The 15,273-nt window shown below is 43.0% G+C and overlaps 1 protein-coding gene across 1 annotated transcript in view; it reads left to right on the top strand.

The window, feature by feature from the left end:
- Nucleotides 1-15,273, top strand: part of TTC7A (tetratricopeptide repeat domain 7A) — a 142,778-nt gene that overhangs the window by 102,076 nt on the left and 25,429 nt on the right. Inside the window, exons 14-15 of the mRNA XM_068158827.1 lie at nt 2,213-2,285; nt 11,234-11,394. Of these exons, the coding sequence (XP_068014928.1) occupies nt 2,213-2,285; nt 11,234-11,394 (234 nt within the window). The remainder of the gene's footprint in view (nt 1-2,212; nt 2,286-11,233; nt 11,395-15,273) is intronic.

Below are 15,273 nucleotides of genomic sequence, written 5' to 3'. Positions count from 1 at the left end.
AAGCCCAGGCTGGATGAGGCTCTGGCCAGGCTGATCTAGTGTGAGGTGTCCCTGCCCATGGCAGGGGGGTTGGAACTAGATGATCCTTGTGGTCCCTTCCAACCCTGACTGATACTGTACTATGATATGTATCCTAGCTAGAGTTCTAGGAAGCAGGCAAGCTTCTAGCCAAACATTAGGTGGTCAAACTTCAGCCAGTAGGAGTGTTGTGCTAGTGATCTGGTTACTAGTGTCTTCCTAAATGCCAGAATGTGTTTGGATTTTGAGGGTTTGGTTATTGGTTGGTTGTTTGGTTATGGTTTTGTTTTTTCTTTTCTCTTCCTTGGCTTTTCACCTGGTTTTGAAGTACGTGTATGATTTCTCAGGCCATGGTTTGGCCTGTAGCCATCATTGTAAGTGGCCTTTTCATCTGGCAGATTGGATCAAGTATTTTTAATACCTCTTGAGGAAACTGAGCAGTAAAGTAGCAACCCATTGTTTATGTTCAAAAGCACTGTCTCCTGTGCACCCATGTGAACATTTCTCTCATTTGTTGTTGGAGAGACTATTGCAGGATTCATAAGAGCCACTTGTTACAGAGGTGGCTCATCCTGCTCCAACAGCTTAGGTTCCATCTCATTGAGTCTTGTTATTTGGTTTGATGTGAGGGGTTTTGGTTTGCTTTTGTCGCTGGGTTCTGGTTAGGTCTTTTCTTTGTTTGGGGTTTCTTATTATTAAAACAGGAGGAGAAATTAGTCAGTTGCCTGTACAAATTGCACCTTGATAGCTTTGGCATCACTTCAGAATCCTTGAGTGCCACCTTGACTTGCAGAGTTACAGAGTTACTTGTTCTAAAGCCATTAGTTGTAACAGTCAGCTCTATGAGCTTACTGCTTACAGGCCAAGATGGCGTTTGACAAGTGGCTGCCATTAAAATGGTGGTGGTTTTTTCCTGAAGTAATAGTTTGACTTTTGTTTATTTGTTTATTATTAGGAAATTAATGGTTTTGGCAAAGTTTTGAACCACCATCTTTGTCAGCCTGTTATTTTCTCCTCATAAGGCTGTTAAACGTGCTTGCTTTGGGCAGAGTGATGCAGGTGTAGACTTCCCTGGTATGTTGGAATGCAGCCCAGAAAGAAGCCAGGGACATTGTTGACCTTCCTCTTCCCCATCTTTCCCATGTGAAATTTCTTCTCCATACCACAGAGCTAGGAGTGAGCAATGTGGTTGAGCAACAGAGTAAGCCACTGATCCCTGGGCTAGACTGCCAGTGGGGCATGATCCAGTGCCCAATGTTGTCCCTAGGTTAGGTTTCCAAAATACTATCTTCAGGTTGCCTTGGATAATGGCTTCTCCACAGGCTGTCAAGCTCAGAGTGCCATTTCATGCTTAGCATAGTCTGAGAGGCATAATTCTGCCTTGGTTGTCCATCCCTGTTCCCTGCCTTGCACAGGCCTGTGTGGTGGGCCTCCACATTTGGTTCTGGAGACACTGAAGCCTTCACTATCCAAGGGATCACTGCACCCTGTTGCCTGCTGCAGACTAGAAGGTAGTATCTAAAAGGTATAAGCTTGAGAAGTAAGGGCCTTGATTTTAGTCCAGGCTCATTTCCTGCCATCTGATCTTTAGTCCTCCTTCAGTGTCTTTCCTTTCCTAATTAGGAGTCTACCAACATCAATTAGACTAGAAGCTGCAGTGTGAGGCACGTTATGTGTGAGCACCAGCTCATGTCATGGGTTCCTGATATTTAGTCCTCTGTATTTAGTCCTCAGTCACAATAATAGCAGAAACAATTCCTACTCTTTTCAACGCTAACCTAACCCTGTCTTATTGTTTCAAAAGCAGCAATATAGAAGCAAGTTGGACAACTATCTCCCTTGCCTAAATTACTTAAGATAATGGTTTAATGGATCTGTAATGTGTTAAGAGCTGTTTTTTTCTGTATCAGTTATCCAAGTCCGAAACACTAAGTGGCATTTAATGAAGGAAATGTAAGTTGTATTAACATGCTGACAGTTGTTTTTCTTACACTTGTTTCTGTGGGCCTGGCTCAGCCAGGCCAGTGTGGATCAGCTTTTTGTCTCATTTGTGTGTTTCTCCCTTACGGAGCCAGTTCCCGGCAGGAGAACGCTGGTTTTGTTCTGTGCTCGCGCATGACTCATGCCAAAGAAGTTCTGCAAAGAACAATCTAACAGTCACTTTTCTTTTTGTATTGTGTGGTCATCCTTAAAGAGCACGTGACTTGGCCCCAGAAGATCACCAAATCATCCTCTACCTATCACTGCAGCTGGCTCTAGTCAGACAGGTATGTGCAACAACTGACCACTGAGTCATGAGAGGGTGGGAGAGCGATGGTCCCAATTGAACAAGCCCCAGACTTGCTACACTTGGTCCCTTGCTTCCTACATTGTAATTGATAATAAGCAATCAGAATGTTCATGTAATATATGCTTTTATTAATATTTTTTTCAATAGTAATTCTGCAGCACATGTAATGATCTACCCTGGAGCATGCTTTCAACCCTAACTCCTGAGCAGTGCTATTCCCACTTGGGTCAACTTTGTCTGTGTGGGGCCAGTGAGGTTTTTATTCCTGTTCCCTGGATGTCCCTGTGTCAGACTTCAGGCTGCTCCAAAGGCTCTCATTACTGCCTGGTTCTGTATCGTGCCAGGCTGCATGCTCTCTGCACTGAGTATTGGTTTATTCCATACTTGGGCACGTTTGGCATTAAGCTTTGATGGGTGCTGGAGCTGTGCAGCAAGTGGGATTAGCTGGCATATGAATGCTGCTGCAGGTGTTAACTCCTAAAATTTAAGATGATCAGAAAATACATTGTGCTGCTTTTCAGCAAAAAAAAAAAAACCACCACATTTGGGCTGTGCTTTATTTTTCTGTCCCTCCTTTTTATAATTGGAATCTGTTTTCTTTTTCTGTCAGTTCTCTTTAAAAGCCAATTTCTTTATTGGAATAGCCCCTATTTTTTTTTAAGTACTGCTCTAGTGAGATTTGAAATTTCATCATCATAGGTTCCTTCTTTGGCAGGCTTTCTGCTTGCTGCAGTTTTCTCTCCGGACTCTGCACTATGGCGTCAAACAGTTGGATCCTTCTTCCTTTCCTGAGCTAATTAGAGGAGTTGTGTGTTCATTAGGTTAAAGTAATTGTTCCAAGAGAGCACACTCTTGATAATATCACTTTTGTAACCTTTTCATAATGAGTGCAGTGTGTTGTGAGGAGGCCTGCAATAAGAAAGGATAATTAAAATGGCTTATTTAACTTTCTCATTGGCCTAGTGGCTGCTTTATGATGCAGTTTGCTCAGGGTTTTTCATTAAAAAAATATAGAGCTACCCTTCCTCCTCTCACAGCTTTTGCCTCTTGGGGAGGTTGTCTAGTCTACTGCCTCTTCTGCTTCTTGCCATGAGTAAAACCATTACAGCTTTTCAGCTTCTATCCTTAAAATCAAGATTATTATGATCATTGGTTCTTTATTCTTTCTACTGTTATTGGTCCACTGCATTTTAACTCATTAGTTTAGGAAAGATGTTGAGTTGCTGGAGCGTGTCCAGAGAAGGGCAACAAAGCTGGGGAGGGCTTTGGAGCACAAGCCCTATGAGGAGAGGCTGAGGGAGCTGGGGTTGCTTAGCCTGGAGGAGAGGATGCTCAGGGGAGACCTTATTGCTCTCTACAACTACCTGAAGGGAGGTTGTAGCCAGGTGGGGGTTGGTCTTTTCTCCCAGGCAACCAGCACCAGAACAAGAGGACACAGTCTCAAGCTGCACCAGGGGAGGTTTAAACTGGATGTTAGGAAGAAATTCTTCATATAGAGAGTGATTGGCCATTGGAATGTGCTGCACAGGGAGGTGGTGGAGTCGCCATAACTGGAGGTGTTTAGGAAGATGTTGCAGTGGGAAGCAGACAATCAATATGATTGGTAATCAGGCTTCAACTTTATTGTTCGAAAACACAGCTTATATAGTATATTCAGCAGCTAAATATGCACACGTGTCATTATTCTATTAGCTGTTAGTCCAGGGTTACATCATATTATCCAACCTACTTGCAGTTAGGCCTACGTGCAACTTCACAACCTCCTTTCTCAGTAGGTCTTTGTTTCACACATATACTTTGTTTCACATACTACTGTCTTGTAAGTAACTATTTCACATGGTGTTATCTTATGAGAAACTGCAAGCACAGTCACAGGGCTGTGGTGACCTTGCTACATCAGCATACCAGCTAAGCTGTGAGCAGTAAACAGCAAGATGGAGTCTGGCCTATACACTCTGATCAAACAGTTGTTCCATAGAACCATGTCCCTGCAATTCAAGCCATTCCTCAACAGGAAGAGACTGGATGGGGTGCTTGGTGCCATGGTTTAGTCGATTAGATAGTGTTGGGTGATAGGCTGGACTCAATGATCTCAAAGGTCTCTTCCAACCTGGTTAATTCTATTCTATTCTATTCTATTCTATTCTATTCTATTCTATTCTATTCTATTCTATTCTATTCTATTCTATTCTATTCTATTCTATTCTATTCCATTCCATTCCATTCCATTCCATTCCATTCCATTCCATTCCATTCCATTCCATTCCATTCCATTCCATTCCATTCTTTTTTTCTCCCCTTATAGGTGTCTTTACAGTGTTGTTCCATAAGTCTCACTTAGTTCTCTCCCTTCCCTCCTGTTCTTTCCATTTAGTCTCTTGTCCTTATGTTCACTCTCTCTTTTGTCTACCTCACCTTTATATTTTCATCCTCAGTGTTCTACCAGTTGCCCCTGCTTCCACAGACGTGTGATATAATTGTGTTATGTAGTGTCAGCCTGACTCTTGCCATGCTGCTCCTGCTCTTCTCCATCGAGTGAGATATAAATCTTTAACACATGCTTGGAGAGACAGGAGATACCTGAGACATCTTTATTTTTAGACTGCTGTAAAACTTCCTACTCTCCTTTGGCCAGTTTACTTAATGATAAACATTTGGTAATGCATTTTTAATACTCTTAACTATTTAGAATATCTAATATATTCTCTTTCCTATTAACTGAAAGATAAATGATACCTTTGTTTGACAGATTGCATTAACTATTGAACAGCACACTTTGTGCTTTCATCAGGTGGTGCTACAGTAGCAACAAGTCAGGCCGCTCCTACACAGTAGATTATACTATAATACCTGAATGTCATTCTCAACAAATAGACCTTTTTGTTTCCATAGTCAAGGTCAGTAAATGAAGTAACTCTACCCAGCACTAGAAGTGTCGGTATCAGCTTACATAGGTACAAGGGTGTTTACATGGAACAAAGCAAGAAGCAGATGACTAGCAGGGTGCCTAACAAAGTTGGAAGACATCTTCCTTGGAAAACTTTTAAAATCTTTCCTGTGGCTCTTGCCTCTCTCAGCATTGGGAAAAGGAAAGGGGAAATGGAAAAGTGTGAGCTTCCCTCTGGCACAGAATGAGGACATGACATGAAGAGGAATGGTTATGGTGGTGAATGGTGCCACATCCAGCTGGATGTCAGTCACTAGTGGTGTTCCCCAGGTATCAGTTCTGGGCCCCATCCTGTTCAATATCTTCATTGATGATCTGGAGGAGGGGATTGAGTCCATCATCACTGAATTTGCAGATGACACCAAGTTGGGAGCAGGTGTTGATCTGTTAGATGGAAGGGCTCTGCAGAGGGACCTTGACAGGCTGGACAGATGGGCAGAGTCCAACAGGATGGCATTCAACAAGTCCAAGTGCCAGCTGCAGAACTTTGGCCACAACAACCCCATGCAGTGCTACAGGCTGGGGTCAGAGTGGCTGGAGAGCAGCCAGGCAGAAAGGGACCTAGGGGTACTGGTTGACAGCCAGCTGAACATGAGCCAGCAGTGTGCCCAGGCAGACTAGAAGGCCAATGGCATCCTGGCCTGCATCAAGAATAGTGTGGCCAGCAGGAGCAGGGAAGTCATTGTGCCCCTGTACTCAGCACTGTGTCCAATTCTGGGCCTCTCAGTTTAAGAAAGATATTGAGACTCTTGAACATGTCCAGAGAAGGGCAATGAGACTGGGGAGAGGCCTTGAGCTCAAGCCCTGTGAGGAGAGGCTGAGGGAGCTGGGGTTGTTTAGCCTGGAGAAGAGGAGACTCAGGGGAGACCTTGCTCTCTACAACTACCTGAAGGGAGCTTGTAGCCAGGAAGGGGTTGGTCTCTTCTCCCAGGCAACCAGTACCAGTCTCAAACTGTGCCAGGGTAAGTTTAGGCTCAAGGTGAGGAGAAAGTTCTTCACAGAGAGAGTTGTTAGCCATTGGAATGTGCTGCCCAGGGAGGTGGTGGAGTCCTCATCCCTGGAAGTGATCAAGAGGGGTTTGGATGTGACACTTGGTGCCATGGTTTTGTTAGTCATGAGATGTTGGGTGACAGGTTGGACTGATGATCTTTGAGGTCTCTTCCAACCTTATTGATTCTATGAATCTATGATTCTATGAACAAGGTTTTTCCAGAGTTGGCAGTTGAAAACCTCCAGCACCCAAAGTGAAAGATGATGATGTGTCTCGCTCTTGTATTGGTATGTGTGTCTCTGTGTCTTAAGGACTACTGGAGTTACTGGGATGACTCCAGTGATTCTCAGGAGGCTCAGTCAGCCCCACAGAATTTTAGGGTGGATTTTTTCATGAAAATGCAGAGTAGAATACCCTTTTCTGCAAGCAGGGTCTTAATCTGTTTTCCCCACACACTGGAGAGGGCAAACTCAATATTTACTGTGGTGGTTATCTCCACCTGCGGTGCCTGGCTGGCAGCCGGCTGAGGCAGTCAACAAATGAGCCTCGTCACTCCCAGCTCCCAGTGGCTGGTTCAGCTGCTTCTCCTGTTTCTGTGGTAACAGCAGTTGGATCAGCAAAACCAGAGTAGAGTGAATGTTTTAAAGCTCACTGATTTTAATGCCCTGCCTTGTTTTTAGCAGGCCAGTTTCTATGGAAATGACTCTAGAGAGTCAGCGCTCTTGGTAGTTTCAAGTGCCAGTTCCCTTCTCGTTTTGGATGATGATGTTGGTTTTGACCTTGAATGCCATATAAATCGGTATCAGATACATTAAAATGACATACAGGGGTTTGTACCGTTTTAATGTCTGATACTGATATTTGATTTGACCTTTCTTTGAATGAAAATAGGAAGGGAAAGACTGCTAGGAGCTAGCAGCTGAGAATTAAAGATCTCGCTTACCAATTTCATCTGTGGGCTGCCAACAGTCAAGTGCCAAGAGCCAAAAAACTTCTACTGCCTTTCAGAGCGTCTGGATGTACGAAATCGCAATGTAAACATCAGCTAAGACACCAGAGAAAATATTTCTGCTGTTTTCTCCACAGTTTTTATTCTAGTTTCAAGAAAGTAACTGCTGACTTGTCTTTGCCTCAGAAGGGGAGCTCTGTTGTAGTAGATATTGAGAGGTGCTGCTTTTAGCAACTGCTGGATGTGCATAGTTCTGGTCTGGTTTTCTCCCAGCCCAGCTACCAGCGCCTCTGCTGAGCAGCAACATGCTGTTTTTCTATCTAGATTCTGGCCTAGATTTTTCTGGTGATCAAAACCAGCTGGTAGTTAGAATAATAACTCACAGATACATCCACGCCTGCTCTCCTGAACTGGTGCTCAGTAGCAAGCTTGTTTTCAGTGGAAGCTTTTGTCAGTCATAAAAGCTTTCTCCTTTCTATAATCCCTGTGGTACAGAAAGAGATGGAAAGGGTAGTTTCAGTTGTTAATTAATTGCAACATACAACTGATAGGATATTCTAAGGCCTGATAACTCTTCTTATGAGATCCTGTTTTATTTAACATTATAAATATGTCAGTGAATTCTACTTTTGGAAATTATTTTTAACACTCCTACTGTTTTCATTTTGATACTTACAGCTGTAACAGCATTGTTTTTAAGGAAGCATGTAGCATTATTGAAATAAATCTTATTATATAAGAGGCAATCCAAGCTATTCATATTTTGGTAGTGCCTCAACATGCTATTTCTGGCTTACTGCAATAGCTCTGCTTTCTAATCAGCGTGATCTGAATATACCTGTGTGTCATACAGAAGACGTGGTATATTTATTAGCAGAGGCATGAATTAGAGCAGGGTAGCATCTTTGAATTGCAGGCCCCAGTCAGACTTGCAGTCAAACTGAAATAAGGTTATTTTAAAGAACAGCACTTGTAGGTAATTTAAGCTGGTAGCCTACCTCTGATACAGCCCTGAAGTTTCAGGGTGCCATCTGGGCTGCCAGCTTCCATCTTTCTCGTATTACATAGTTACTTAAATAAATAAACTGTGGCATCTGTCAATAGATGGCTGAGCTCTGCTTTTCAAATGAAATTTGTGTTGACTGATGCCAAATATTTGGCTTTTGTTGTTCTGGAAATGTAGTTTGTACTTCATTGCATTTGGTCTGTTGCAGGTGGTTGTTTTGTGTACTGCCTCCCATAAAGACACAGGGTCTCTTCAGATTATTAAAGTGGTTTTTTTTTCTTATATCTTTTTTGTCCACAGTTTCTGATTATGCAGCAGTGCAGTGTAGGCTGCTAATGGTATGAAGTACAAGGGAATCTTTTGGGGCTCAAAATGAATAATCAGATGTCAGGGAAGCTCAATTAATTCAACACCAGCCATTGCCTGTGCCTTCAATGGTAGTAGAGGGAAGCACTGAAATGAGATGCAGCCATTGCAAGCCCTATGCTGCAGTGGAACGGGGGAAAATTCTTTCAGCTTGTGGCTATTTCAGCAGTTCACAAATGCCTGTTCAGCAGGCACAGGTTTGTAGGAGAGGCCGCAAGTGACTTTTGTGCTGCTTTATTTTGTGTGTGTTGCAGCACCTGGCCTCTGTTAAGGCCATGCATTAGCAGCTGTGTAACCATCAGATATTTGCACATATAAAGCAGTCTCTGACTTAGTTTGCATGTTCATGTGCAAAGTAAGGTCAAGTACTCTTACCATTTTGAAATCCCCCAGTGAAGACACTAGTTGTAGCTATTATTCTTTGATCCATACTAGGATCATTCTCCCAAGTCCTTGAATAGAATCATGGAACAGTTGAATGTGGAAGGGGCCTGTAGAGATTGCCCAGTTCAATCCCTGCTCAAAGTAGGGTCAGCTGGGATAGGTTGCTCAAATCCCCCTCCAGCTGGCTGGTTTTCTTCTAATGAGTTTATTTTTCCTCAAACTTGGAATTCTTGTCTCCTTGTGCAGGTCTGAGAGAGAGGAATTAAAAAAACAAGGGGTGCTTTTAGCCCTGAGTGCAGGAAGAGTCCTGATAGCAGCTTTGTTTCCACAAGTCAAGTGTATATAGCTCTGGTATAGCTACATGAAGAACTATGTGAATGGACAGGTCAGGACCCACCTCAGTCTCATGCCTGTTGCATCGCTTCCAAGTTGCCTTGTCATTGCTGCTGATGGGAACATTGGTCAGTTAAGCCAATGGGTTTAGCTTTGCTGTAAGCTCTAATAACACATGTTTAAAGTAGCTCCACTGACAAGAAGAAATTAATTAAAGCTGAGCACTCAGTCATATATCCCAACCTGAATCTAAGCCAGGACATTCAGCAGTTTTGAAGCTGTAGGCCAGATGCCAGTTTGGAGTTATGTCTGTGAACTTGTTGCACTGATCTCCAGACATGCATGGAGTCACCAATAACAGAGTAGTTAAATGCTTTGGCTTGCAAATAGAATAGAATTTAGAATAGAATAGAATAGAATAGAATAGAATAGAATAGAATAGAATAGAATAGAATAGAATAGAATAGAATAGAATAGATCAGATCAGGTTGGAAAAGACCTTCGAGATCATTGAGTTCAACCTATCACCCAACACCAGCTATTCAACTAAACCATGGCACCAAGCACCCCATCCAGTCTCTTCCTAAACACCTCCAGTGATGGTGACTCCAGCACCTCCCTGGGCAGCACATTCCAATGGCCAATCTCTCTTTCTGTGAAGAACTTCTTCCTAACATCCAGCCTAAACCTCCCCTGGTGCAGTTTGAGACTGTGTCCTCTTGTTCTGGTGCTGGTTGCCTGGGAGAAGAGACCAACCCCCACCTGGCTACAACCTCCCTTCAGGGAGTTGTAGAGAGCAATAAGGACTCCCCTGAGCCTCCTCTTCTCTAGGCTAAGCAACCCCAGCACCCTCAGCCTGTCACAGTAAGAGGAGAAATGTCACCTGGACATTAAGTTGAAGTTGTCCCATGAACAGATTATGTACCATGCTCCCAGAAGCATAGCTGGGATCTAGATAGTCAGCAATCTCTGTTGTAAGTGTAGGTAGTGTAGTTGCTGCTTTCCTTATTTATGTGTGATTTGTTTTCCTGAGTGATCTGTGGAGGCAGTGGGAATTTGGCACTGGTGGTATGACAAGGCAGAGGAATGTCTGCAGAGCTTTGCTGGGTGGGAAGTTCATGTAGTGGGAAAGAGGGAACTATGTTCTCAGTCCCTTGAGAGAAAGAGAGGAAAAATATAAATGAGGAAAATAAATTGGTAAATTTTTTTCCTTTTTCTTTTTTTTCCTCTTCTTCTTTCCCTACAGTCTTCCAGGGCCTAACCTAGGTCTGAAAGTACTAAGTACTTAGAAGTCTTCTTTTGAAGAGATAGCCTAAAATAGGATATTGGATCACACAGAGCACACAACACACTTTGATTCATTATAGACTTTTTCTGCCAAGTGAAACTCGATTCTAATGACATGCTACTGCTGTGAGTGTCAGGACTGCTCTTTACATTGCTGCTTGCAGAGATGTTTCTTCATCTGACAGCATTTTGAATCTTGACTCTCTTATCCTTGAACATTCAACTAATTTCTGTGATTTTGATCCAAGTCATGAATGGCCTTGTACACCTATCAAAGAAAAAAATGCAGTAGAGATGTCTCGCTCATGTAAAGAGCCAACCACCCATCCTAGGAACTGCGGTTGGGAATTGGGCCTCTGAAGTGGATCTGTTCACAGCACAGGAGTACCATGACAGAGTAAGAGGGGTTTGATTGGATCAGGTCTGCTGCTCCTGTTTATGAGCAGTGGTTGAGTAATGCTGCAGACTCCTTTCCCTAGAATGTGTAGGTTTTCTTCAAGCAGTGCAGTCTGTTATTTTTGGCAAACTGTTCAGCTAGTAGAAATCTTTCTCACAGGTGTGAAAGCAGATATTCTAGTGATTGTATTTGTTCTTACCTTTGAGATATAATGGAGGACTGACGAAGAAATATATTCTCTTTTTCTTTCTACCCTACCTCCCAGATTTCTGATGCTATAGAGCATCTTCAAGAAGCACTGCAACTCTGCAAAGATGACATGAATTCACTTCACCTACTGGCTCTCCTCTTCTCAGCTCAGAAGCACTATCAGCATGCACTGGAAGTGATCAATATGGCTGTTGTTGAATACCCAGAAAGCTTTAGGTAAGAGTTATTGTATGATGCAATGCATACAGTCAGGAATGATCTGCTCATTAGCTCTGTTGTCCTCAGGTATACACAAGGAGCCCGTTAAATCAGATGTGCTACTTGTGTGTTGCTCTCCTTATGGCTGTATTGTGAAGCTCAGAGTGTTCTTTTGATTTTCTGTCTCCATGACCTTTTCTTTTTAAACTAATCTTTGTGCTTCTTTGCTTTTCCAGCATTTGGGCATGGTGCTGATAGCTCTCCCCCCCATGTATCTCCCTGTACTGTTCCTGTTTGTCACTTTACACATGGAGAAATGAGTGTGAGAGACAACTATGATGGTGTCTGTCTGCATCACAAATAAATTTAGGTTTGGTAAACTTCCTGATTAAAGACAAACAAATTCCTCATCTACTAGCCATTCTTTTGATAGTCACATGTGACACATTTTGCTGCAATAGTACAGCTGGGGAAAAAGATCAGTTGGAAGATGTAATAAGGTATAGCTGGAAGGATGGTTTGGATGCTCAAGAGCAGATTTGAACCAGCAGACTTCTTGGAGCCAGACATTTCAACTGTTCTGTGTTTGACTTACCCTTCATGTAGCCAAGGCAGAGAAATTTAATTCCTTGCAATTTACTGTCATGACCTTTCAAGACAATGAATTTATCTGTTCTGTGCAAAAATTCAAGCTACTGTAAGGTTTCCTGGTCAGTGCATACTAGATGAGTTTCTCAGCCAAGCTGCAGAAAATCTCATTGCATTGCTGGAAGACCAACTCCCATTCAGAATTGCCTGTATTTAACTGATGTTTTAACCCTATGCAGCACTGTCTTCAGAATGGCATGGAATGGCATGGCATGGCATGGCATGGCATGGCATAGAATAGAATAGAATAGAATAGAATAGAATAGAATACAATACAATACAATAGAATACAATACAATACAAAACAATACAATACAATACAATTAACCAGGTTGGAAAAGACCTTTGAGACAGCTTGCTTTCTCAGTGGAGAGAGGGACAGGCCTCCACAGGTGGAGTGGAGCATGTAAGCAGAATGTTGTCTGAACCAGAGCAAAGGAGGGTTGCAGATGAGATTGAGGCTATCTAAATGTGAGCTTGAATGCTTTAGGATCTTTTGGAACTATGGTGCTCTATCAGCATATAATGGTTTTCATTGTAAGCTGCGTGGTGCCATTTAAAACTCTGCTGCCTGTGTTTTTGAGATTAGGCTGTGTGTGAGGAGCTAAGACTGAGTCCACATCTTTGAGAACAAGTGAAACTTTGTGATGGAAATGCACTTATAATGATGCCAGCATCTCTTAAGAGTGTGAACATGGGTATGCTTGGAACAAGAAATACTCCAGTTGCTGCTGAATTGTATTTTGTGGTTTGAAAATAATAAGTGTAGTAAAAAAATAGAATAGAATAGAATAGAATAGAATAGAATAGAATAGAATAGAATAGAATAGACCAGACCAGACCAGACCAGACCAGGTTGGAAGAGACCTTTGAGATCATTGGGTTCAACCTGTCATCCAACACTATCCAAGCAACTAAACCATTGGCACCAAGTGCCCCATCCAGCCTCTTCCTAAACACCTCCAGGGATGGTGACTCCACCACCTAAACTTCCCCTGGTGCAGCTTGTGACTGTGTCCTCTTGTTCTGGTGCTGGTTGCCTGGGAGAAGAGACCAACCCCCACCTGGCTACAACCTCCCTTCAGGGAGTTGTAGACAGCAATAAGGTCTCCCCTGCTTTCCAGGCTATGCAACCCCAGTTCCCTCAGCCTCTCCTTATCGGGTTTGTGCTTCAAACCCCTCCCCAGCTTTGTTGTCCTTCCCTGGACACCTTGCAGCAACTCATCATCTTTCCTAAACTGGGAGGCACAGAACTGGACACAGGACTCAAGGTGTGGCCTAACCAGTGCTGAGTACAGGGGCACAATGACTTCCCTGCTACTGCTGGCCACAAGAAGGAAGAATGAGAACTAGCTGTGTAGGATGTATTGCAAGATGAAATGAACCAGAATAAATGAACAGTCTTGCCATGACTATAAAAAAAGGATAGAAATAATAGCAACCTGTACTTGGGAGGCATCTTCTGAGAAATTGCTGACTTCTGTGAGTGCAGACTGCCCAGGATAAACTCATCCTGTCAATGGTGGTATGTTTTTAAAAGAAGTTCATAAATGCAGAACCAAGAGTTGGTTTTGCTGTTTGTTTCCAAGCACTAATTCCAGCACATGTGGGAGAGGAGACTCCTGACAGCATCAAGTATCTCCCCTCCAGGTCAATGATATTGATCATAAGCCTTTCTTAACGTTAATGCCTTCAAAAATTTGTCCGACTTACATGCCATCTTTTTGGCCAGTGTTCTGCCTGGGACTGGCTGTGATTACCTCCCCAGGCTTTTCTCGAGGTTAAATCTTATACCTGGAAGAAATAATGTTAGTAGGCACTCCTTTGGCCCTCCACATGACCTTCTTAAAATAATGCATTGTTTCTTTAGGAAGAAAGTATTTCCCTTTGTAAAGCCTGTATTCATACCTCACAGTACTCCATGCAAAAGTCTCATAGGTCTGGTAGCCGTCAGAATCCACCACAGATCCTGTCTGATGTGGTCCTTTATCTCAGCTGGTAGTACTTACTCCTTCCTGTTTTGCCTGTGTGAAATTGAGTTTGTGCTCCTGACTCACTCTTCCAGAGACTGTTTTGAAATCTAGTCATCTTTTAGCTGTAATTGGTTATCTCCTAGCAATTGGGAGGAGGGGAAAAAAAAAAAGTTCTGTATCTAACCCTGAGGCTGCAAACAGGATATCAATTTTATGGATATGCTATTGCTCTATAATTGCTCCCAGACTACTTATCAAAACCTATTTTGCTGTTTCCCAGCTTGGTTTTTGTCTTCTGGATGACTCTCCATTAAGTTAGAACATTACATCCTTGTGGCATAATGTACAGCAACTTCTAACTGCTGCCCAATATGCTGGGGACATTGTTGTATCTGTAGCAATTCTGCATGAGGCCCAGGAGCTGAAAGACTCTTACATGAGTAGCTGCTAATGTTTCTTCTCTGTAAGTCACTATTCTGTTGCCTTCAGCTTCTCAAAACTAGTTTTAAAGAGAAAAAACAAAATTTTTGGGAACCACTGTTATTCTGCACTTAAACTCTCAAAAAGAAGAAGGTGCTTTGATGTTTTCATAGAATCATAGAATCAATAAGGTTGGAAAAGACCTCAGAGATCGTCAAGTCCAACCTGTCACCCAACACCTCATGACTACTAAACCATGGCACCAAGTGCCACATCCAATCCCTTCTTGAACACCTGCAGGGATGGTGACTCCACCACCTCCCTGGGCAGCACATTCCAATGGCAAACAACTCTCTCTGTGAAGAACCTTCTCCTCACCTCGAGTCTAAACCTCCCCTGGCTCAGCTTAAGACTGTGTCCTCTTGTTCTGGTGCTGGTTGCCTGGGAGAAGAGACCAACCCCTTCCTGGCTACAACTTCCCTTCAGGTAGTTGCAGAGAGCAATAAGGTCTCCCCTGAGCCTCCTCTTCTCCTGGGTAAGCAACCCCAGCTCCCTCAGCCTCTCCTCACAGGGCTTGTGCTCGAGGCATCTCTGCAGCCTCACTGCCCTTCTCTGGACACATTCAAGTGTTTCAATGTCCTTCTTAAATTGAGGGGCCCAGAACTTTTGAAGCAACCTACCTGTACAATGCAAATGCTTTTATTCTTTGCAGATATTTGCTATCACTAAAGTAATTGCTGTAAATGTAGTGCAAAAACATTTCAGAAGGTCAAGAAATATTTAATTTATATCTTGGAGACTATCAACAGAAAGGAAGTAAGCTTTGTGTGGGGAATTGCCTGTGTCGTCTTGGTGT

Source organism: Melanerpes formicivorus, unplaced genomic scaffold (genome assembly GCF_026170545.1).
Source record: "Melanerpes formicivorus ecotype bairdi unplaced genomic scaffold, bMelFor1.0.p_v2 SCAF_43, whole genome shotgun sequence".
NCBI classification, from domain to species: Eukaryota; Metazoa; Chordata; class Aves; order Piciformes; family Picidae; genus Melanerpes; species Melanerpes formicivorus.
This window is presented reverse-complemented; position numbering and strand designations above follow the sequence as displayed.